Genomic DNA, 24,421 nt, shown 5'->3' with positions numbered 1-24,421 from the left:
TTCCTGCAGGCTCATCCTGACATGATCCTCCAGCATGACAATGCCACCTGCCATACTGCTCGTTCTGTGCGTGATTTCCTGCAAGAAAGGAACGTCAGTGTTCTGCCATGGCCAGCGAGGAGCCTGGATCTCAATCCCATTGAGCACGTCTGGGACCTGTTGGATCGGAGGGTGAGGGCTAGGGCCATTTCCCCCCTTGTAGGTGCCTTGGTGGAAGAGTGGGGTAACATCTCACAGCAAGAACTGGCAAATCTGGTGCAGTCCATGAGGAGATACACTGCAGTACTTCATGCAGCTGGTGGCCACCAGATACTGACTGACTTTTGATTTTGCCCCCCCCCCTTTTGTTCAAGGACACATCATTCCATTTCTGTTAGTCACATGTCTGTGTAATTTGTTCAGTTTGTCATAGTTGTTGAAACTTGTGATGTTCATACAAATATTTACACATGTTAATACGTTTATTGAAAATAAATGCAGTTGACAGTGAGGACTTTTTTTGCTTGGGTACCGTTCGAGGCTGCATGCTATTTTGTATACAGTGTGTTTCAAAGTTTTGCTAGCGACATTGAAATCATGGAGACTTGAGCAGGCTTAAACATTGCTAGCTGGTCAGCTACCTTAGTACAGAAACATTTCATTACTATACTGTAAGTTGCTCTGTTCATGCAAGTAAAATGTAAATACAGAGTTCTAAACATTTATCCAAGCTAACGAGCTTGCTAGCTGTTTTGGCCTAGCTTTGTTAAACAGTTATCTTTGGTTGTACGAGATCATTGTGGGCTTTCCATGCTCTGTTGTATGCTTGTTCGGGATGAGTGCAAAGGCAGTGTTCTCATGAACAAGGTTTTATAACTTTTCATACTCAAACTAACATCCATGCTTATCTACAGGAGAATTGTGCACCCATTTGACCATTGCTGAGAACCCATCCCAGGAACTCCTTATTGAGATTCCACCATGGAGGATGTTCAGGTGGAGGAAGATGTCCCAAAGGAGGGGGCAGAGGTGGAGAACCTAGAGCCATTATCTGCAGAGAGCTATGCAGCAGAGAGCTATGCAGCAGAGTCCATGGCTGCAGACATGGACCCCTGGATCATATTTGACTCTCGCAAAACGCCTGCAGCTGAGTTTGACGGCTGGCTGGAGACCAACAGGCCATCCCAGGTGGGGCGCTTTGGGGACGAGGAGGGTGGTAAGGGACCTGTGGGGTGGATTGCTGTGTTGGGCCCGGACCACTGCCCTGCCACAGGGGACATCACTGGACTCCAGGCGAGCTGGGAGAGGCTGTTGACCAGCGGGAGAACCATCACCTTCCAGACGGTGAAGGAACTGGCACTGAATCACGGGGTGCTCACCGGCAAGTGGCTGATGCACCTGGACTCAGGCTTCAAGGTGGACCATGCCTGGGAGTGTGTGGCCAGAGCAGCCCTGGAAGGGAAGATCTTCCAGACCAAGGTGAGCCCGCGCGACCCCAAGTCTGACCGTAAGCACGTCATCTGTTCCTATAACAAGGACTTCACAGACGAGAACGAGGTGATGAGGCTGGATGCAGTCATCCGGGCCACGGGGGTCAAGTGCTCGCTGTCCTTCAAGCCGGATGTTTACACTTACCTGGGTATTTATCGCAACAACCGCTGGAATCTCTGCCCCACAATCTACGAGAGCAAGTACGACCTGGAGTGTGTGCCCCGACGTTCCCACATCGTCAACAAAGTCACCAATCTGGAGGTCACCTAGGAAAGGAGTGTGGGAGGATAGTTTGCTATTGCTAAACAAGCACTTAGCCTGACTCATGGCATATGTCCAACACTATGTTGTACAGTACTGTACTTCTGACTTGGGTTCAGTTAATTCCCCGAAGTATGGGGTTTAATATTTCTGAGTCCTTCCTATACATCTTGAAGCAGACTTGTCCATCGTGCTGAAATTAATTTCAGATAATTTCTTGCCATAGTTCATTACAGTGTGCTTCAATATTCAGATTACATTGTCTACATACAAGCAAAAATGTTTTACTACTTCAACAAAAATGTTGTAAATCAAGTCTTTAATCTACTTATTTGGTAGTGCGGCTGCCATCCACAACTCTGAAACTAGAGCTTGTCACTGGTCATGCAGTGACTGAATACATGCATGTTTTATTGTGATTCTGTACATTTAACATTTACAAAGATGTCAAGGTATCTGTAATAAAAATGTCTTACCACTTTCATTGTTTGGCTTCTATGTTTTGTACTCAATGTTATCAATTACAACAATTGCCAAATAAATGTATTTTAAACATTCTGTTGTATTGTCAGTTATCCTCTACAGGATCGGTGGGTTCCCCATGGACCGGTTGAGCTAACGTATGCTAATGAGAATTTCCCAGGACATAGACATATCTGATATTGGCAGAAAGCTTAGATTAACAAGAATTTAACTGCACTATCCAATTTACAGTAGCTATTACAGTGAAAGAATACCATGCTATTGTTTGAGGAGAATGCAGTTATGAACTTAATGTTAATAATAAACCAATTAGGTACATTTGGGCAGTCTTGATACAAAATTTAAGAAATGCAATGGTTCATTGGATCAGTCTTCAACTTTGCACATACACTGCTGCAATCTTGTGGCTGGGCTGGAATAATACATGACCTTTCTCTTGCATTTCAAAGCATAATACAAATAAACAATGCGTTATTTTGTACCAACTTTTACCAGATCTGTGTTATTCTCCTAGTTCACATTTCCACATACTTCAAAGTGTTTCCTTTCAAATGGTATCAAGAATATGCATATCCTTGCTTCAGGTCCTGAGCTACAGGCAGTTAGATTTGGGTATGTCATTTTAGGTAACATTTTAAAGGGGCAGCTCCTTAAGAGGATTATTTATACTGTATTGAGGGACATTGTACGTGTTGCCTACTACACTTCCCACAATCACTTAGCAAACCCAAATGTTTCAATTAATCTCATTTTCTGTCTGCATATATATACTTCTACAAAATATTATACAAGTGTCTGTTTTCAGTGAGGCAGCATTGGCTTAAGTACGGAGTTATGGTTTAATTAAACATGTTTTATTTGATGTAAAATGAACTGCAGCTGAAGTTCATATACCATACTGCAAAATGTAATGGTATCACACTGGCCTAAAAGCAAACTACACTGTGAATGAGCATAATTGACGGGCGGAAATGATATTTGAGATACCGACTCAACTAACAAATCTTTTTTACTAAGCATATCAGTGCATCTGCTAAATTTCTGACATCTATAAACAATATCCTTCCTTTTCCAAAGATGTATTGAAAATTACAGTGACAAGTTAATGTTAACATGGTAAAACTGTACATAACATTTTAGATGTCACCAAGGTGAGTACTATATCGCGCCTATCACCTAAGGCAGGGGTGTCACTCATTCCATTGAGAGCTGCCGGCTTTTCCTTTAAATGAAGCCGTAGACAACCAGGTGAGTGCAGTGCCTTACTAATCAGTAACCTTAATTCATCAATCAAGTACAAGGAAGGAGCGAAAACCCGCAGACACTCGGCCCTCCGTGGAATGAGTGACACGTGATCTAAAGCCTAAGCACATTGTCATTTCAATGTATTCTTGTCTTTATAGTACAGTGATATTATACTACCTACACTATAGGCTAGTAATACACTTCCAATTTAAATTTTGAATGGTTGTAATGCATAGACATCTGCCTCACTCATCTACAAATATATCGGATGTCAGTCATTTCACGGAGGGCCTGCAGGTTTTTTTCCCCCTTTCAATTAAGACCTCGACAATCGGGTGAGGGGAGTTCCTTACTAATTAGTGACCTTAATTCATCAATCAAGTACATGGGAGGAGCGAAAACCTGCAGCCACTTGGCCCTCCGTGGGATGAGTTTGACGACCAACCATTTTAAGGATTTTCATTGGTTGTTAGATTGGGTAACTAAACTGGGAACTTATTTTGTGCTTGCAAAAATGATTCCCTTTTTGAGAAATATTTTCCCTTTCACATACAAATGTTACAGTTCTAAATGACAAGCTGTGAAAGCCAAGGTTAATATTATGACCCGATTTCTGGTCAAAATCAATCTTCTGACATTCTTCGAGTCCAACAAAACATATAGCACACAAACAAGCACAATATAATAGATGATGACAGAGCAATCATTTGGATTCTTATTTGGAGAACAACCACAACTACAAGGTGTCGAAAGCGTTCCACAGGGATCCTGGCACATCTCCAACTTGACAGCACAAATTGGCTGGATTTTATTTGGGTGGTGGACCATTCTTGATACAAACGGGAAACTTGTGAAAAACCTAGCCGCGTTGCAGTTCTTGACACAAACCGGTGCGTCTGGCACCTACCATACCCCGTTCAAAGGCACTGAAATCTTGTCTTGCTCATTCACCCTCTGACACACACACAATCCATGTCTCAAGGCTTATAAATCCTTCTTTTATCTGTCCCCCTCCCTTTCATACACTGATTGAAGTAGATTTAACAAGTGACCTCAATAAGGGATCATAGCATTCACCTGGTCAACTCTGGACCTCAAAGCCAGTGCCACTGCATTTTTTCATTGTTCCCCTCTAATCAGGGAGAGATTTAGACCTGGGACACCAGGTGTGTGCAATTATTATCAGGTAGAACAGGAAATCCAGCAGGCTCTGGACCTCGTAGGCTAAGAGTTGAATATCCCTGGGCTATGTAATGGAAAGAGCAGGTGTCCTTAATGTTTTGTGTACTCTATGTTACATCTTCAGGCGTTGTAAGAAAGATGCAGTGTTAAAAACATCGTCAGCCTAAGATCCATTGCTATCGGGAAACCGGGACCTGGACTATCCAGTCCATACATTGACAATGATTCAAGAAGACACATTTCAAACTGTGAAGTTCTTAGGGACCAGCAGTTAATACCACTGCCTTTGGAGACTAGATACAAGCCTGGGTTTATACATAACCCAGTGGAGGTGTATCTTTAGGGGTTGACAAAAAGTGACAAATCCTTGGGTCTCGTGATTGCCCACAAACTGGCAGTTACCAAGGGTTCCCTGTAGCCCTCTCTCATATTCACTCTGTTCATTGAGTACAGGCAGGGTTCTGCAGCTGTCCCAATTAACATGTCCACAATCCACATAGAGAAGAGCGCAAACAGCACCATCTGATTCTCGATCAGCCAGCCAAATGTATTTTCTTTGTAGTCCATTACAATAAGTACAAGGGAAGTTTGGTTGGAAGGGAGCTGGGTCTCCAAAAGGCAAGAGGACAGAAACGTAGTATTGCAGTAAAAATATATGTAAAATCAGAGAGGTCTCTTAAGTCTGATGTCCGGACACGAAACCGGCCTGGTTGCCACTGTTTAGGATGGACATGAGACGGTCTTCGTCCATGGAGCTGAAGACGTCCAGGTCGTCGAGGGCGGCCGGCTGGTTGGAGTTGCCAGGAGAACTGTCGATCATGCCTTCGCTCTGGAGCAGGTTCACGATGCTGTTGGGGTAGTTCATCCAGGTGCTGCCGCCACAGCTGTTGTTGACCACAGGGTTGGTGGTAGGTAAGTGGCAGGGTGCCTGAGAGACCGACACCCTACTGTTCCCTGGCCCCTCTCCAGCCAGACCACTCTGGACCAGCATAGCCTGGAAGTCATCGATGTTTATGTTATCTAGTGTCCCTGACTGGTGGACCTCTGAGAAGCTGGGGAACTCGGGTAGCTCCTCATCCACCATGGGGCCATCCACCCTGAACTGGGAATCCTGGACCCCGAAGGTAGAGGTGGGCTCTGGGGTAGCGGCTGCGCTCACTGGCTCCTGGGGACTAGCGAAGGTGGAGAAGGTGAAGCCGTGGAGGTCCGACAGGTTGACGGTGGGGAAGGCCTGTGAGGTGGCTGCAGATGCCTGGGGGTTGGTGAATCGGGCCACGGGGGTGGCTTTGTGTTGGGAGTCCAAGGTCAGGCTGTTGAGGAACTTCCAGGTCTCTGCTGGAGTGGAGGAGGAGGGCTCTGCTTTGGGCTGGGTTCGGAACAGCTGGCCAGGCTGGGGGCTATCATAGTAGGGCTGGGGCTTCACAGAGGCGGCACGAGGGGGCGCCACTGGGTTCACTGCAAGACACAAACAGTCAATACCACTGTCCCCTACCCAATGCTGTTGAATTTACAAATTAACTTAGGGTCCCTAAACAGTTATCTATGTTAACTTCTGGCCACTGATGTTACATACAGAACACCCTTAACTGTATGAAGAAGAAACAGCTAAATAAGTAGGATGATTTACCAGGCTGGCTAACTGCTGGCTTGGCGGCGACTGTTCTTCTGGCAGTGTTGAAAGGCCTCTCTGCTGGCATGGCCCCTGGAATTCAAACATAAACCATCACACATTAACTCCCCCAAAACCATCAGATGACACAGCTGTCTAGTTCAGTGAGAGACATGGATCATTATCGACACCTACCTGATATGGACCCCAGCTTCAGATTCTGGAACATTCCCTCTGTCCGTTTTCGCTTCTCTATCAGTCTATATTCATCTGTACAGTGAAAAAATTAAATAATTAGCTTGTGTGAAAGGTTTTGCATGACAACCTCACAGCACAAAGGAGTGTCACCAAAAGAAACCAAAAGGGTCATCATAGTAACGAAAAGGGAAGAGACCTGGGTCGGAGGGCAGGAATTGGAAGTCCATTGGCTCGCTGACCTCGCGGTCCGAGGGTCTGCGAAGCTGCATCTTCACTTTGATTGGCTCGGTCAAGTTGGTGTCGTAGAAGGGCGGGGTACGGAACACGATGGCCACCTGCCTGTGGACGTCCGCCTGGGAGAAGGTGCCCTTCCCCTCCCACGAGTCCTGGAAGAACCGTACCTCGATGTCCTCTGTGGAGGGAACAAAGAGGGTGGAAGCAGGGATGGGAAGGAGGAGGTGAGTTTCTGGCTGGGAGAATTCATTCAGCGCCAGTCCAGCTGACCTGGTAATATTTTGTAACAACATAATTGGTAGCCCACAGTTTCATGTAATACAGAGAGGAGATAATAGTCCCTTAGTTCTACGTTTGAACAATTAAGTGGGCTTATAGGCAATACTATCAAATGAGTCTCAATTAGCTAAGTGGTTACCAGTAGGCTTATTCACAATGATTTCAAATGGGTGTCAGTTAAGTAAATAGTTACCAGTGGATTTATACACCCATGATTTCAAATGAGTGTCAATTAAGTAAGTGGTTACCAGTGGGCTTATACACCATGATTTCAAATGGATGTCTGGCAAAGAGGAACTTCAAAAGAGTCCACACACTAACAGGAGAACAAAGCCGTTGAATGAAGGCAAAAAATAACAGGCTCAACACAATAGCACCAACAACAATTGGAGTGTTTGTGTCAGACAAACCTTTTTGCACTTTGTCACAGAGTAAGAAGATCTCGTCCCCTCCTCTGCAGCTCCCAGAGTTTCTGTTCACTCGACAGATCTTCAATTCTGCTGTGTTGGGTGCTCCTGTGAGAGAGAGAGATGGGAGTGACGGAGCGTTAAAGGGCCACAGCACCTGTCTAGTTCGTTTATAAATGAGTGAAACGGACAGAGTAAACAGTGGAACAGGAACATCCTGGACAGAACAGTGACAGATGAGGGAGCTAGTGTGTACTCAGTGAGTGTGTGTGTGTGGCAGACTCACTATTGTCGTAGATGGGCTGAGACACCACGGGCTCCAGAGGGTGAAGTTCACCGGTAGGTAGAGTGATCGAGGCCTGGAAACAAAGCCTCACTGCATTCAGGTCAAACTCCTCCTCCCACACCTTCGCCTCGGGAACTACCGCCAAAACACAACACAGTCAGTCACAAAGCCAAAGGGTGTGGCATCTGGGATTGGCTATCTGGCATTGACAAGTGATAAAACAAAAATCTATAGTTACATATCTCAATATTTTTCTCATGCTACAGCAAACATATAGTGAGCAATATGTTTGTAACATCAAATTGCAATAAAATCGCAGTATCAAACGCAATATATATAGAATCGTGAGAATCACAAAACATCGTATCGGCACATAAGTATCGTGATAGTATGAGGTCATGAGGTCTCTGGCAATTCCCAGCGCTAGCATTGACTGTATCGTGTCATGGTCACAGAGGACAAATACATTACTATTCACACAATATTATTGGATTAAACCAATGTTAACAAAACATGAAAATGAGATTGGATGAGTTAATATGTGCATAACAGTCAATGTTATGACAATGGACCGACTGTGTGTGTGTGTGTCTGTCTGTACTCACTGTTGAAGGGGTTGTTTTGGGTCTGCAGTCTACAGGAAACTGCTTCGTTCACATCCTTTTTCTTCACACACTGAATGCCCAGGTTCTGAAAACTGAGATCAGACAGTGAGAGGAGTCAGAGTGAACGTGTGTGAAACTGAAATAGAGATCGACCACAAGAGGGTGCTTCATTCAACCACGCTCTGGTTCTAGTCTTTAAAAAATCATGACTATGTGAAACAACTTTTCCTGACGTAAATGGTCATACAAATGATTAACTGGTAATCTTTTGGTCATCCAAGTATATGTCTTCTATCACACTCACACACAGTCTGACCTGTGTACTCGTCTCTCCTGCAAGTCTGCCTCGTAGTAGCCATGTTTGCAGTCTTTCCCCACCAGCTCGTGCGGGTGGGGCTTGTGAGGCGGGTTCTTGGTCACCAAGGAGACACGGACCCGCAGGGGACCATTGTAGTTGTGCACCTGCATGGGAGCAAACCAGGTTAGCAGGATGTGTGCCATCACCCGCCACAAAATCTCCACCACTTCCTTTCCTATGTCATAAAGCAAGGTGGGTCATGTCTAGATGGGATACAGCTTTTTTTTTTTACATTTTAGCTAACCCTAACCCTTTTCCTAACCTTAACTTGACACATTAATTAACCTAATCTGCTGTGTAAGGTATCCTAAACCTGCTTTAAAAAAGTCAATTTTAACAAAAGCTAAAGACTAAACCCCTGTTGTGTAGTAGTAAAACAGACAGCTATGGTTATAACTAGACAAAATGGCTAATTTGCATAACACATTGCATAATCATTTGTCCATCAACTACAGTATATTAGAATATATGGTGAACGTAGCCATGGTTTTGAAGGTCTCTGAACGTCTCAATAAGCTACAGTGCAAATAAAGCATGGCCCATTAATACATAGTTAGCTCAGTGTGCCAATTATGTGTAATTTAAGGGTGGCCTAACCTTGATGGCAGGGTGTGTCTTGGTGGTATCGTTGCTCTTCTCTCCCGGGATGCTGCCCGCCGAGCGCCCCTCACACTTGTACCTGAACCTCATGCCTCTCGGCTTGGGCTGCTCAATGATCTCTATGAAAGAATTCCCTGCAGAGAGAGAGAGAGAAATACACTGTGACCTTCATTCCAATGGGATCTCATTACTATCTCAATGTGACTGATTGGCACACATTCGCAATCAATGTCTCAATTGTCAGAAGGCTTCAAATCCTTATTTAACATATCTCCTCCCCTTCGTGTACACTGATTGAAGTTGATTTCAGTGTATTCATGGATGCCAAGGGAAGTCGGGCTTTTGTCTCTGTGTTTCATAATTTTCCTTTAATTCGCAAGGGGCTGAATGGGTCTCGCCGGAGAAAGCATCCGAGCGGGCAAAACAGCACCCCTCTGTCTCTGTATGTGTAGGCCATCTATCTGATGCTGTCTGGTCAAAAAGAGTATGACATTGTTGCCGCCCGTAGCATTGAATATAAGGGAAGCTAGCGAGCATTTGGCCTTCCTTGATGAATAAAAAAGTATTAAATAATAGCCACTCAGCGTTGAACTAAACTGAATGAGCTCAACTGTGAATCTATTGTCTGCTCCTGTTGTATTATTAAACCATTGTTAATTCGACGTTGTCTGCATCTGGGTCTTACCTTCTTACCTGATAGATAGGGATTTGGACATGTGGTTTTACTTAATTCTCCGTATTGGCCAATGATTATAACGGCAATTCTGATCCAGCCATAAATTCCTACATTGTGCCCCTGGCCTGAGGCGATGGAAGTTCAATATGTAGCTAGATGTAGAAGGCTAATGTTAACTAGCTAACGTTGCCCATGAAAGGAAGTTAGGCTAGCGAGCAAACATTTTAGCAAGGTAGCCTACGACAACAAAAAATGTAAGAGTGAAGTGTACTGTATCACAGAGTCATATACCTTTTCGTCAACATGAAAAGAGTGGAGGATGGCATTGGCATTTCTCAACAAGTAGGATGAGTCAACATGTTTTTTCTACTTGCTCGAACACACACACACAAACACACACACACACACACACAGAAATCAGAACCATGGACAGCCACACCCCTGAACAGGCAGTTAACCCACTGTTCCTAGGCCGTCATTGAAAATAAGAATTTGTTCTTAACTGACTTGCCTAGTTAAATAAAGGTAAAATAAAAAAATTAAAATGTAGCTTACTTTGATTGGACTAAATAGTTTTTGGTATCTTACCACTGTACTGGACTAAGCATGATTGATTTTATGATGATGAAATGGTGCTGGAATAGTGGAGGCAGCTCCTGTTTCTTTGCAACTTGTGGTAACTCTCTGTGGTTCTAAATCAGTAGTTGTATAGTAGTCCGAAAATGTTGGAAACATGAACTTGCTTGACCATGCTGTAGGTCATGTTACTGTTGCTCTCCGGTTATGTGATGAAAGAAAAACATTTCTGGCTTGGCTTCCCCAGTGATTTTACCCAGTGGTTTCATCTACTGGTGGATTTAACAGGAGACATCAATAAGGGAATCATACAGTACCAGTCAAAAGTTTGGAATCACCTACTCATTCCAGAGTTGATTTATTTTTACTATTTTCTACATTGTAAAATAATAGTGAAGACATCAAAACTATGACATAACATGTAGAATCATGTAGTAACCAAATAAATGGTAAACAAATAAAAATATATTTATATTTGAGATTCTTCAAAGTAGTCACCCTTTGCCTTGACAGATTTGCACACTTGGCATTCTCTCAACCAGCTTCATGAGGTAGTCACCTGGAATGCATTTCAATTAACAGGTGTGCCTTGTTAATTTGTGTAATTTCTTTCCTTCTTAATGCGTTTGAGCCAATCAGTTGTGTTGTGACAAGGCAGGGGTGGTATACAGAAGTTAGCCCTATTTGGTAAAAGACCAAGTCCTTATTATGGGAATACCAGCTCAAATAAGCAATTAGAAATAACAGTTCATCATTACTTTAAGACATGAAGGTCAGTCAATACGGAACATTTCAAGAACTTTAAAAGTTTCTTCAAGTGCAGTCGCAAAAACCATCAAGCGCTATGTCCTCTCATGAGGACAACCACAGGAAAGGAAGACCCAGAGTTACCTCTGCTGCAGAGGATAAGTTCATTAGAGTTACCAGCCTCAGAAATTGCAGCCCAATAAATAATTCTCATCATCAACTGTTCAGAGGAGACTGCGTGAATCAAGCCTTCATGATGAAATTGCTTCAAAGAAACCACTACTAAATGGCACCCTCTTACAATTAATGGTTGCAACAACCAATCATATTGTCGTCTGCAACCAAGAAGTAACCAAGAATTGCACTGCCCAACCAATCCGAGACGCCAGTGCAACCAAGAAGTAACCAAGAATTGACCAATGAAGATAGAGCTATGGCAGGACCTTTAAACGCTAGAAGAGGACCATGGAAAAATATATTTCCTCTCAGGTCATTTTGTTTGAGTTATCTTAAGTAATGTTAGCTACAACTTTTCATCATCATCAATTGGAATATCTAGCTGGTAAAAATATCTAGCTGGTTAAACCGTTAGCACGGTTAACAAGATTTACAGTGTAGTTACATTAATGCTATCTAACTAGTTAGTAAACTGGTGTTTTGACACTGGCACAGTTTATCGAAGTAACGTAGCTAGCTTAATGTCCGATGACTCTGACCATCAAAATAGTCTTAACCCCACTAACGTTATTTCCATACTTATCTGGAGCTATTATTTTCTTATTACCGTAGCTAGCTATCTAAACAGTGCGATTTTTATAGCTAGTAGTTGTCTTTTTTCACTCAACTCAGCATCGGAAAACCACTCCTTTTCTCTTTTAATTAATTTTGCAAATTGGACTAGACATAGCTATTGGGCAAACACTGTCTTGATATCAAATAGGCTTAGTGTCATCATGTTAATTATGAATTACAAGGCACAAGTGATATCCTATACACTTTCATCTGTTTGTGGTAGAATTGTACTTTAGCAAGTAGCTAGAGGTGACAACATAGATTGCTAGAGTGAAGGTCATCAGTTGGAACAAATTGTTCCTTACACTGTTCCACGCAAATACACTCGTCAAATAAAATTTTATTTGTCACATGCACTGAATACAACAGGTATTCAGACCTGACAGTGAAATGCTTACTTACGAGCCCTTAACCAACGATGCAGTTCAAGAAAATACCTATTGGCCCGTCGTCTCAGCGAATGCTAGAAATAGCTGATAAGAACCTTGATAGTGCTGCTGCAAGTGTTATATGTTTTTTAAACGTTTTTTATTTTGTTTTTGAGTACGTGTGCGTATGTATGTATGTATGTATGGGTATGTGTGTATGTATGTATGTATATATATATATATATATATATATATATATATGTGTGTGTATATATATATATATATATATATATATGCACCAAGGAAAATAAATAGATTAAGAAAAATAAGTGTTTTTATTTGACTTTATCTTTCATTTTAATTGTATTTAAAAAAAATCTAATGAACTATTATATTTTTTTGACTTTTTATTTTTTTAAGCCTGTCACATCTGTGAATGTGGAATGTGTTTTTTAAGCCTGTCACATCTGTGAATGTGCAATGTGTTTTTAAAGCCTGTCACATCTGTGAATGTGGAATGTGTTTTAAAGCCTGTCACATCTGTGAATGTGGAATGTGTTTTTTAAGCCTGTCACATCTGTGAATGTGGAATGTGTTTTTAAAGCCTGTCACATCTGTGAATGTGGAATGTGTTTTTAAAGCCTGTCACATCTGTGAATGTGGAATGTGTTTTTAAAGCCTGTCACATCTGTGAATGTGGAATGTGTTTTTAAAGCCTGTCACATCTGTGAATGTGGAATGTGTTTTTAAAGCCTGTCACATCTGTGAATGTGGAATGTGTTTTTAAAGCCTGTCACATCTGTGAATGTGGAATGTGTTTTTAAAGCCTGTCACATCTGTGAATGTGGAATGTGTTTTTAAAGCCTGTCACATCTGTGAATGTGCAATGTGTTTTTTAAGCCTGTCACATCTGTGAATGTGGAATGTGTTTTTAAAGCCTGTCACATCTGTGAATGTGGAATGTGTTTTTAAAGCCTGTCACATCTGTGAATGTGGAATGTGTTTTTAAAGCCTGTCACATCTGTGAATGTGGAATGTGTTTTTAAAGCCTGTCACATCTGTGAATGTGGAATGTGTTTTTAAAGCCTGTCACATCTGTGAATGTGGAATGTGTTTTTTAAGCCTGTCACATCTGTGAATGTGGAATGTGTTTTTAAAGCCTGTCACATCTGTGAATGTGCAATGTGTTTTTAAAGCCTGTCACATCTGTGAATGTGGAATGTGTTTTAAAGCCTGTCACATCTGTGAATGTGGAATGTGTTTTTAAAGCCTGTCACATCTGTGAATGTGGAATGTGTTTTTAAAGCCTGTCACATCTGTGAATGTGGAATGTGTTTTTAAAGCCTGTCACATCTGTGAATGTGGAATGTGTTTTTAAAGCCTGTCACATCTGTGAATGTGGAATGTGTTTTTAAAGCCTGTCACATCTGTGAATGTGGAATGTGTTTTTAAAGCCTGTCACATCTGTGAATGTGGAATGTGTTTTTAAAGCCTGTCACATCTGTGAATGTGGAATGTGTTTTTAAAGCCTGTCACATCTGTGAATGTGGAATGTGTTTTTAAAGCCTGTCACATCTGTGAATGTGGAATGTGTTTTTAAAGCCTGTCACATCTGTGAATGTGGAATGTGTTTTTAAAGCCTGTCACATCTGTGAATGTGGAATGTGTTTTTAAAGCCTGTCACATCTGTGAATGTGGAATGTGTTTTGTTGGTTGATTGAAAAACAAGAAAACTTAATAAAACTTTCAATTGAATTATTTTTTTTTTTTTAAATAAGACAAACAAATATTTCGAGAGCAGCAGTAAATAACAATAGTGGGGCTATATACAGGGGGAACCGGTACAGAGTCAATGTGCAGGGGCACCGGTGTCGAGGTAATTGAGATAATTATGTACATGCAGGTAGGGTTGTTAAAGTGGCTATGCATAGATAATAAGAGAGAGTAGTAGCAGCGTGGGGGGTGCAAATAATCTGGGTAGCCATTTGATTAGCTGTTGAGGAGTCTTATGGCTTGGAGGTAGAAGCTGTTTAGAAGCCTCTTGGACCTAGACTTGGCACTCCGGTACCGCTTGCCGTGTGGTAGCAGAAAGAACAGTCTATGACTAGGGTGGCTGGAGTCTTTGACGATTTTTAGGGCCTTCCTCTGGTCCTAAAAACCAGAGTCCTGGATGGCAAGAAGCTTGGCCCCGGTGATGTACTGGGTCATACGCACTACCCTCTGTAGTGCCTTACGGTTGGAGGCCGAGCAGTTGCCATACCAGGCAGTGATGCAACACATCACGATGCTCTATTGTGCAGCTGTAAAATCTTTTGAGGATCTGAGGACCTATGCCAAATCTTTTCAGTCTCCTGAGGGGGAATAGGTTTTGTCGTGCCCTCTTCACGACTGTCTTGGTGTGATTGGACCATGTTAGTTTGTTGTTGATGTGGACGCCAAGGAACTTGAAGCTCTCAACCTGCTCCACTACAGCCCCATCGATGAGAATGGGGGTGTGCTCGGTCCTCTTTTTCCTGTAGTCCACAATCAACTCCTTTGTCTTGATCACGTTGAGGGAGAGGTGGTTGTCCTTGCACAACATGGTCAGGTCTCTGACCTCCTCCCTATAGGCTGTCTCATCGTTGTCGGTGATCAGGTCTACCACTGTTGTGTCATCAGCAAACTTAATGATGGTGTCGGAGTTGAGCCTGGCCATGCAGTCATGAGTGAACAGGGAGTACAGGAGGGGATTGAGCACGCACCCCTGAGGTGCCCCCGTGTTGAGGATGTACGTGGCAGATGTGTGGTTACCTACCCTCACCACCTGGGGGAGGCCCGTCAGGAAGTCTGATCCAGTTGCAGAGGGAGCTGTTTAGTCCCAGGGTCCTCAGTTTAGTGATGAGTTTTGAGGGCACTATGGTGTTGAACGCTGAGATGTAGTCAATGAATAGCATTCTCACATAGGTGTTCCTTTTATCCAGGTGGGAAAGGGCAGTGTGGAGTGCAATAGAGATTGCATCATCTGTGTATCTGTTGGTGCGGTATGCAAATTGCAGTGGGTCTAAGGTTTCTGGGATAATGGTGTTGATGCGAACCTTGACCAGCCTTTCAAAGCATTACATGGCTACAGATGTGAGTGCTGCGGGTTGGTAGTCATTTAGGCAGGTTACCTTAGTGTTCTTGGGCACAGGTACTATGGTGGTCTGCTTGAAACATGTTGGTATTACAGACTCAGACAGGGAGAGGTTGAAAATGTAAGTGAAGACACTTGCCAATTGGTTCGCGCATGCTCGGAGTACATTTTCTGGTATTCCGTCTGGCCCAGCGGCCTTGTGAATGTTGACCTGTTTAAAGGTCTTACTCACATCGGCTGCGGAGAGCATGATCACACAGTCATCCGGACCAGTTGACGCTCTCATGCATGTCTCAGTGTTACTTGCCCCGAAGCGAACATAGATGTTATTTAGCTCGTCTGGTAGGCTTGTGTCACTGGGCAGCTCACAGCTGTGCTTCCCTTTGTAGTCTGTAATAGTTTGCAAGCCCTGCCACATCCAACAAGCGACAGAGCCGGTGTAGTACAATTCAATCTTAGTCCTGTATTGACGCTTTGCCTGTTTGATGGTTTGTCGGAGGGCATAGCAGGATTTCTTATAAGCTTCCGGGTTACAGTCCCGCTCCTAGTAAGTGGCAGCTCTACCCTTTAGCTCAGTGCAAATGTTGCCTGTAATCCGTGAGTTCTGGTTGGGGTATGTATGTACAGTCACTGTGGGGACGACGTCCACTTATAGATAAAGCCAGTGACTGATGTGGTGTACTCCTCAATGCCATCGGTAGAATCCGGGAACATATTCCAGTCTGTGCTAGCAAAAAAGTCCTGTAGTTTAGCATCTGCTTCATCTGACCACTTTTTTATAGACAGTGGTGGTGCTTCCTGCTTTAATGTTTGCTTGTAAGCAGGAATCAGGAGGATAGAGTTGTGGTCAGATTTGCCAAATGGAGGGCAAGGGGGAGCATTGTACGTGTCTGTGTGTGGAGTAGAGGTGGTCTCGAACTTTTTTACCTCTGGTTGCACATTTAACACGTTGATAGAAATTCGGTAAAACTGATTTAAGTTTCCCTGCATTAAAGTCACCGGCCACTAGGAACGTCACCCCTGGATGAGCGTTTTCCTGTCTGCTTGTGGCGGAATACAGCTAATTTAGTGCGGTTTTAGTTCCAACCTCGCTCTGTGGTGGTATATAGACAGCTACGAAAAAAACAGATGAAAACTCTGGGTAAATAGTGAGGTCTGCAGCTTATCATAAGATACTCCAACTCAGGCGAGCAAAACTTTGAGACTTCCTTAGATATCGTCCACCAACTGTTGTTTACTTAAATGCATAGGCCCCTGCCCCGTGTCTTACCAGAGGCTGCTGTTCTGTCTTGCCGATAAAGTGTATAACCCGCCAGCTCTATGTTCTTAATGTTGTCATTGATCCACGACTCGGTGAAGCATAAGATATTGCCGTTTTTCAGTCCCATTGGTAGGATATACGTGCTTTCAGTTCATCACATTTATTTTCTAGCGATTGAACTTGCAGAACGGAGGGCAAGGGCAGATTAGCCACTCGTCGCTTGGTCCTCACAAGGCACCCTGACCTTTTGCCTCGAAATATACATTTCCTTCTCCAGCGAGTCACGGGGATCGGGCCTGGTCGGGTGTCAACAGTATATCCCTCGCGTCAAACTCATTGAAGAAAAACTCTTCGTCCAGTTTGAGGTGAACAATCCCAGTTCTGATGTTTAGAAGTCCTTTTTGGTCATAGGAGACGGTAGCAGCAACGTTATGTACAAAACAAGTTACAAACAACGCAAAAAACAAACAAAATAGCATGATTGGTTGAGGGCCGATAAAATGGCAGCCCTACCCACCGGCGCCATCATCTTGACTGGTAATGGCAACATAATGCAATTAATAATCTAATGCAGCATTTATATTTAATACAAACAGCAACACATTTCTCTTTGTGAAATGTTATTATAGAATTATTCCATACTCAATCCTGTGTATTCTCAAATATTTATGTTTTTTTTCTTCTTTAGTGGAACTGATAGGTTTGGAGTACCTCTTTGATCAAACTGGTTTGGTGCTGCAGGATCACAAGGCTGCCATTGAGGAACTGGAAACAGGTGATCCTGATTTCCAAGGGGAGGATGATGAGGGCTTTGTGGAGCTTGTGGAATTTCAGGACCTGACAGTTCCAGTGGTGGAGACAGCCCTGTCTCTTGTTGGCACCTGTCGCCCTACTCCCACCCCCTCTACCAGAATCCAGTCCACAGCTGCATCAGTCAGTCCCCTGTCCTCCACTCCTGTTCGGGTTAACATTACTCCTTAGTCCAGGACCATAAATGTTATTTTTAAAGTGTGAATTGACTCTGGCAGTCAAAACAGCCAAATACACCTTCTGAACGTGAATCGATTCTCAATTCCGGTATGGGTTTAGTGTCACGCCTTGGTCTTAGTATTTTGTGTTTTCTTTAATTATTTGGTCAGGCCAGGGTGTGACATGGGTTATTGTGGTGTGTTTTTGTCTTAGGGGTTTTGTGGGGTGTCTAAGTAGTCTAGGGCTGCCTGAGGCGGTTCTCAATCAGAGTCAGGTGATTATCGTTGTCTCTGATTGGGAACCATATTTAGGCAGCCATATTCTGTGAGTGTTTTCGTGGGTGATTGTTCCCGTTTCGGTTTTCACATTACGTTTATTGTTTTTGTAAGTTTGTGTTTATTTATTATTTAATAAACATGGATTGCAAATAGCCACGCTGCATTTTGGTCCGATCCTTGCTACACCTCCTCGTCCGAGGAGGAGATAGAAGAAAGCCGTTACATTTAGAAACATAAAACACAGCAAAATAATGTTTTGTGACAACATGTTGCAGTGCCCTTCTTCTGTTTACACATAGGTGTTAGGACAGGAAGGCGACTCTGAGAACACGCGCTGTAACATGGAGATATGGACGTGTGGTAAGGTAACATTAACCCTATAAAGGTGTGTATAATTTTAACCTTTTGTTTAGAGAGTCTGGGCTCTAAACAAAACTCCCCCGTACAGAAGACGCCTTCATCCAATGACTCTTATGTGTAATGTAAAGAAGCGAGAGTCATGATCTCAGGAGAAGCAAAGAGTTGGAAAACAAACTAAATATACAGTGAGTTCCAAAAGTATAGGGATAGTGAAATATTTGGTTGTTTTGGCTCTGTACTCCAGCACTTTGGGTTTGAAATGATACAAAGTGCAGACTGTCAGCTTTAATTTTAGGGTATTTTCATCCATTTACAGCACTTTTTATTACAGCACTTTATGTACATAGTCCTCCCTATTTAAGAGGAACAAAAAGTATTGGGACAAATTAACTTATATGTATTAAAGTAGTCAAAAGTTTAGTATTTGGTCCCATATTCCTAGCACACAATGATTACATCAAGCTTGTGACTCTACAAACTGTTGGGCGCATTTGCTCTTTGTTTTGGTTGTGTTTCCGATGATTTTGTGCCCAATAGAAATGACTGGTTTTTAATGTATTGTGTCATTTTGGAGTCACTTATTGTAAATAAGAATACAATATGTTTCTAAACACTTCTACATTAATGTGGATGATACCATGGTTACGGAAAGTCCTGATGAATTCTGAATAATGATGAGTGAGAAAGTTACAGACGCACAAATATCATGATGTATGACATAAGGGGTATGTTGAGAGGTAGCTTGCAAGTAAGCATTTCATTGCACTGTTGCATTGCACCCTGCTGTATTCTGTATATACGATTCATAAAATTGGGTTTTATTTTATTTTATTTTTGACAGTAAGGATGCTTGCCATTTCAGGAGACATAGTTCTGAAAGAGAGTACACCGAGGCTACTGTATATCTCTGGATAAATTTGGCCAGGAGGACTGTACTGCTACGAGTTGGCAACCCAGCAACAAGGCACACTTTTTGGGTCAACACGAGATGCAGTTCAGCCTTTAGAGGAAGCAGACCTTCAAGTGGGTTGTTGAAAATGCTCTGTGGTATGCTGGGTATTTGGTGGCATCGGTGAAGATTGGACGCAAAAAAACATGCTGCCAATCACATTACTTTGAAGGTGTATCTCGAGGTCCCGCCCCACTATGCAGTCCACACATCTACCGGCATCAGTCCTCCACTCCTGTATGTACTACTCCACCACCAGCAGGGACTCTGTCCGTGGGCTTGACACCTGTGCCCGTCTGGGCCTCTGTTCATGATCTCCACACATGTGCCCGTCTGGGCCTCTGTTCATGATCTCCACACATGTGCCCGTCTGGGCCTCTGTTCATGATCTCCACACCTGTGCCCGTCTGGGCCTCTGTTCATGATCTCCACACCTGTGCCCGTCTGGGCCTCTGTTCATGATCTCCACACCTGTGCCCGTCTGGGCCTCTGTTCATGATCTCCACACCTGTGCCCGGCTGGACCTCTGTCTTTGAATTCCACACCTATGCTCGGCTGTCCTTCAGTCAGCCCCGCCCTCTGCTCCTTACGGACTGAGCATTCTGATGGAGCCAGCGATCAGGCGCTCTCCATTTTCAGTTCATTATATATAATTGTAATTATTTGTGTTCAACTGTTTGTCCCTCTGTGGTGTTTATTTAACTGTTTAAACAGCATAATTTGTCATTGATGTTTTTCTTAACAGTATTATCTCCTTCCTTTTAATTCACTCTGAGCACAAAACCCCTTAGCTGAATTCTGTAATTACATTTTGATCAAGTGTCAGTCTTTGAATGCTCCATTGTATATACTATTTAATGTTCCTGCTTGTGTGCCTTGTGCACTGATTTCAAACAATTAAAATATATTTGTCATTCTCACGTCTTCCTCCAATTCTGTGTCTTGAATTACTTTCTTGATTTACAATCAAAACAATTTAGCCAACATTACGTGTTCAATGTGAACTTGATATTAAATGTAAAGATTAAGCCATTTCTCTTTTTTGAGATAAACAAGATTTAACTCCTGTGGTGTTTAGGCTTAACACATTTAGGCTCCCCTTCTTTAAGTTTGAATCCTGTAGAGGGTGAGCGGTTTGACAAAAAGAGACAGGTTTTCATAAGGAAACCTTATGGGTGATGATGACAGCTTTACGGGCTGAGAGGAACAATGATTGTCGGATGAAGCTCGATGCTTTTCTCCTCTCAGATTGTCACGGGAAGGAAAATAAAGCATTAAGAAACTATTAAAAGCTAAATACAGCAGCCGTGTCGGGGTTCGATACAGAGTCGACATCGGCTAGTATGTTCATTCTTGGTAGAAAATGCACCCCGAATTTGCTACACTACACACACATCCTCGACTGATGAGCTATATCCTTGGAGCACCAATAAGAAGAAGAGACTTGCTTGGGCCAAGAAACACGAGCAATGGATGTTTGACCAGTGGAAATCTGTCCTTTGGTCTGATGAGTCCAAATTTGAGATTTTTGGTTCCAACCACCATGTCTTTGTGAGATGCAGAGTAGGTGAACGGATGATCTCTGCGTGTGTGGTTCCCACCGTGAATCATAGAGGAGGTGTGATGGTGTGGGGGTGCTTTGCTGGTGACACTATCGGTGATTTATTTAGAATTCAATGCACACTTAACCAGCATGGTTACAGCTGAGCGCAAACCAGATAGGATATCATTTGTTTTTCAACAGGACAATGACAAAACACCACTCCAGGCTGTGTAAGGGCTATTTTACCAAGAAGGAGAGTGATGGAGTGCTGCATCAGATAACCTGGCCTCCACAATCACCCGACCTCAACCCAATTGAGATGGTTTGGGTTGAGTTGGACTGCAAAGTGAAGGAAAAGCAGCCAACAAGTGCTCAGCATATGTGGGAACTCCTTCTAGACTGTTGGAAAAGCATTCCAGGAGAAGCTGGTTGAGAGAATACCAAGAGTGTGCACAGCTCTCATCAAGGCAAAGGGTGGCTACTTTGAAGAATCTCAAATATAAAATATATATTGATTCGTTTAACACTTATTTGTTTACTACATGATTCCATGTGTGTATAAAGAAAAACCCTTGAATGAGTAGGTATGTCCACACTTTTGACGAGTACTGTAGCTTTCACCTGGTCAGTCTATGTCATGGAAAGAGCAGTGTATGTATATCAGTATGTGTCAGTATGTGTTTCAAAATAAAGCTGATGCTTCACGTGAATACAGTCATGGTAAGGGAGAAGCCATAAAGTGAACAGAGACAAACAGAAAACAGGTCAACAGCGTGATATAACTCTCCTTACCTTGGTTCAAAGGGGGCTGTCCCCATCCATACATTCCTATGGAGATGGAAGAAATTGACAAAAAAAACATTTACTAGAACAAATAAGTCAGTAAGATACAACAATCAACCAAAATCCACAACCCATAATTCCCCTCAACTATTCTCAGATGAGAAAAGGCAGACAAGAACTGCTAACGTTGAAGATCACAACAGCTTCGTGGTACAAATTCAGCTCCTTCTCCATAAGCAGAAGGGTGTTAACTAAAAGTAGAAGTTAAAGGGGGAAGTTCACCCTCAACTCCTACCCTATGAGGTCTGGAGCTTGATGGTTTTCTGTTCTACCTGATAATTAATTGCTCCCACCTGGTGTCGCAGGTCTAAGTCAGTCCCTGATTAGAGGGGAACAATGAAAAAATGCAGTGGAACTGGCTTCGAGGTCCAGAGTTGAGTTTGAGGGCCCTGGACCCTTCAAAAACCAAAACGTGCACCCTTTGGGGTCCTGAGGACAGAGTTTGGGAACCCTGATTTAGATGTAGCTTATAAGAGAATTCTACCCCCTATTTTCGCATTGAAATCCAGGAAGTACATTCATGTGTTCCGCAAGTCGGGTCGTCACTGGTTACCACAGCCACAAAGTCATAAAACCTGCCTATCTCTACAATTTCTCTTCTTAAAATGTGATTTTAATTATAACCTTAACCTTAAAAGTAGCATTTTTATATAAAAATACAGAAATCTAAATACTCAAGCAATGGACCTACAAACTGTCTGGGGTGATGACAATGGCTAGGCAAGTGTTATAAACGGCCTAGGAGTGTTTTGGGGTGAACTCCCCCTTAAATATAACTTTTTATTTATTTTTTATTTAACCTTTATTTAACTAGGCAAGTCAGTTAAGAACAAATTCTTATTTACAACGACGGCCTAGGAACAGGTGGGTTAACTGCCTGGTTCAGGGGAAAAACAACAGATTTTTACCTTGTCAGCTCAGGGATTCAATCCAGCAAAATGCTCTAACCACTAGGCTACCTGCTGCCCCAAATAGCTGGAATGCAAAGCTAAATGCATTGAAAACAAAGGAGGTTCCTCTAAAACACAATAGCAGGCAAGGTATAACGGCTCATAATGTCTGAGTGAACTGCAGATGAATAAAGTAAAGTAAACACAGAGAAAATAAAGATTGTCAGATTACCGTTATTTTTACCACCTGACAACACTTCTATTGTGTCTGAAATAGTTCAATAGTGCAGTCGGTTTATAGAACACATCTAAAATACAGACGTTTTCTAGTTCATGGAAAAAGGACCGGAAACTGTGTTTCTCCCTTGATACTCTATGGTCGATTCTGCATCAACTGGGTAGACAAGATTGATTACACATGGTGTTTGAGCATGGATTGAGTTGAGTGTTATTACATGACATTAACATTTTTAGAAAGCTTTCAAAAACTCCCTTGTGTTGTAGCTTTGATGATTGTATAGTTACCTTTGACAATGATGTTCAACTCCTGATAAAACTGTATATTACTCGATTTTCAGACTCATTTTAACTTAGGCTATATTGACAAGAAGTTGATTAATTAGTGAAAGTGGGTGCTCATCAAATCAAATGTGTTTATAAAGCCCTTTTTACATCAGCAGATGTCACAACGCGCTTATACAGAAACCCAGCCTAAAGTCCCAAACAGCAAGCAATGCAGAAGCCCACTGTTACCAAACTAAGGCCATCTTCAAAGCGAAAGTAACGCCCTGGCGACGCAGTTCACAAACCCAGTGCCTTTATTATTTCAATGTGCCATCACCGACTGTCCCACACGTGACATATTACAATAACGTTTGCTTTTTGTGAGGGGCAAATGTGTGTGAGACGCGCCTTGCGCATGTGTGTCGTCCATTCCTCCGTGTTGTTGTAGCACTGATTTGGCTACAAAGTATCCCGCTTGTTGACGTTCGACCTTCATGCCCATTAGCTACAATGTAACTTTGAGTCACATTGTTGTTGCGTTGCTTTATTAACCTGTTATTAACCTATCGGCGCAAAACCCTCGCTATGACGACGTACAACGATTTCCTAAATGTCATACATTGTAAACATTAAACATACAGCTGCATCTATCAAATAGGCATATGCAATGTTGTGTAAACACTATGACGTCACTTCGGGGACATTGTCCCCTTAATAATTAGGCTAAGCGTCAACAAAGTTGTATAATTGGTCAAAAAAGTGAAATATCTCCCTGCGGCTAAAGTCAAATATATCGGAGAACCGCGTAGCCTAGGCCTCCTGTCGCACGATCCTAGTGTTGGGATAAAAAAGGCATCCATAATATGCATAGGCTACTGATAGCCTATACAGCTTCAATGTCACGAAGGATCACGTTCTACTAGATATGATGTAAAATAATAAATCTATAATAGATGTGGGCCTATCTCAAACCATGTCCAACTTCCTAGTAGGCTACAGTGCTGGCAAGTCGCGGACAGTGATCTCCATTATGTTGTATTGACTCCTCCTGCGGTAGAACAAAACCAATGGTATCGGGGCTTCCCCCTTGTGCGCAAACAAGTTGCTAAGCTTCACACGAGACTCGAACATGCATTTACTTTGAGGATCAGTTTGTAAACAAACTTACCATCCATTTCCGAATTCTACTTCTGCCACGTTGGTTATTGGAATAGCCTTTCCCCTAGGGTGTTTGTCCCTTGAAAACAGGTATATTTGTAAACTTGTCGTGACAGATCGCTCTTTAGCCACCTCCGCCTTGAAGTCTCCAATGCAACTTGCCACCACCCTCTAAAAT

The 24,421-nt window shown here is 42.7% G+C and overlaps 2 protein-coding genes across 6 annotated transcripts in view; one reads left to right on the top strand and one right to left on the bottom strand.

Moving 5' to 3' along the window:
* The window catches only part of LOC109897096 (UPF0696 protein C11orf68 homolog), a 6,666-nt gene extending 4,380 nt beyond the window's left edge, over nucleotides 1–2,286 (top strand). For all 4 annotated transcript variants that reach the window (XM_020491633.2, XM_020491637.2, XM_031832462.1 and 1 more), the window contains one exon: nucleotides 894–2,286. In XM_020491633.2, the coding sequence (XP_020347222.1) occupies nucleotides 961–1,740 (780 nt within the window). In that variant the 5' untranslated portion in view covers nucleotides 894–960 and the 3' untranslated portion in view covers nucleotides 1,741–2,286. The remainder of the gene's footprint in view (nucleotides 1–893) is intronic.
* On the bottom strand, nucleotides 2,102–24,421 carry LOC109897090 (putative transcription factor p65 homolog). Of its 2 annotated transcripts, none has more exons than XM_020491623.2 (11): nucleotides 24,254–24,421; nucleotides 21,641–21,676; nucleotides 9,215–9,351; nucleotides 8,576–8,721; nucleotides 8,260–8,351; nucleotides 7,655–7,789; nucleotides 7,372–7,476; nucleotides 6,645–6,860; nucleotides 6,446–6,520; nucleotides 6,269–6,343; nucleotides 2,102–6,096 (listed from the first exon to the last, which is right to left on the bottom strand). In XM_020491623.2, the coding sequence occupies exons 1-11, from the start codon at nucleotides 24,258–24,260 to the stop codon at nucleotides 5,318–5,320; spliced, it is 1,803 nt and encodes a 600-aa protein (XP_020347212.1). In that variant the 5' UTR covers nucleotides 24,261–24,421; the 3' UTR covers nucleotides 2,102–5,317. The 2 variants fall into 2 exon arrangements, with proteins under 2 accessions (XP_020347212.1, XP_020347211.1); XM_020491622.2 differs by having other exon boundaries at nucleotides 8,564–8,721; nucleotides 24,254–24,406.

Source organism: Oncorhynchus kisutch, linkage group LG9 (genome assembly GCF_002021735.2).
Source record: "Oncorhynchus kisutch isolate 150728-3 linkage group LG9, Okis_V2, whole genome shotgun sequence".
NCBI classification, from domain to species: Eukaryota; Metazoa; Chordata; class Actinopteri; order Salmoniformes; family Salmonidae; genus Oncorhynchus; species Oncorhynchus kisutch.
This window is presented reverse-complemented; position numbering and strand designations above follow the sequence as displayed.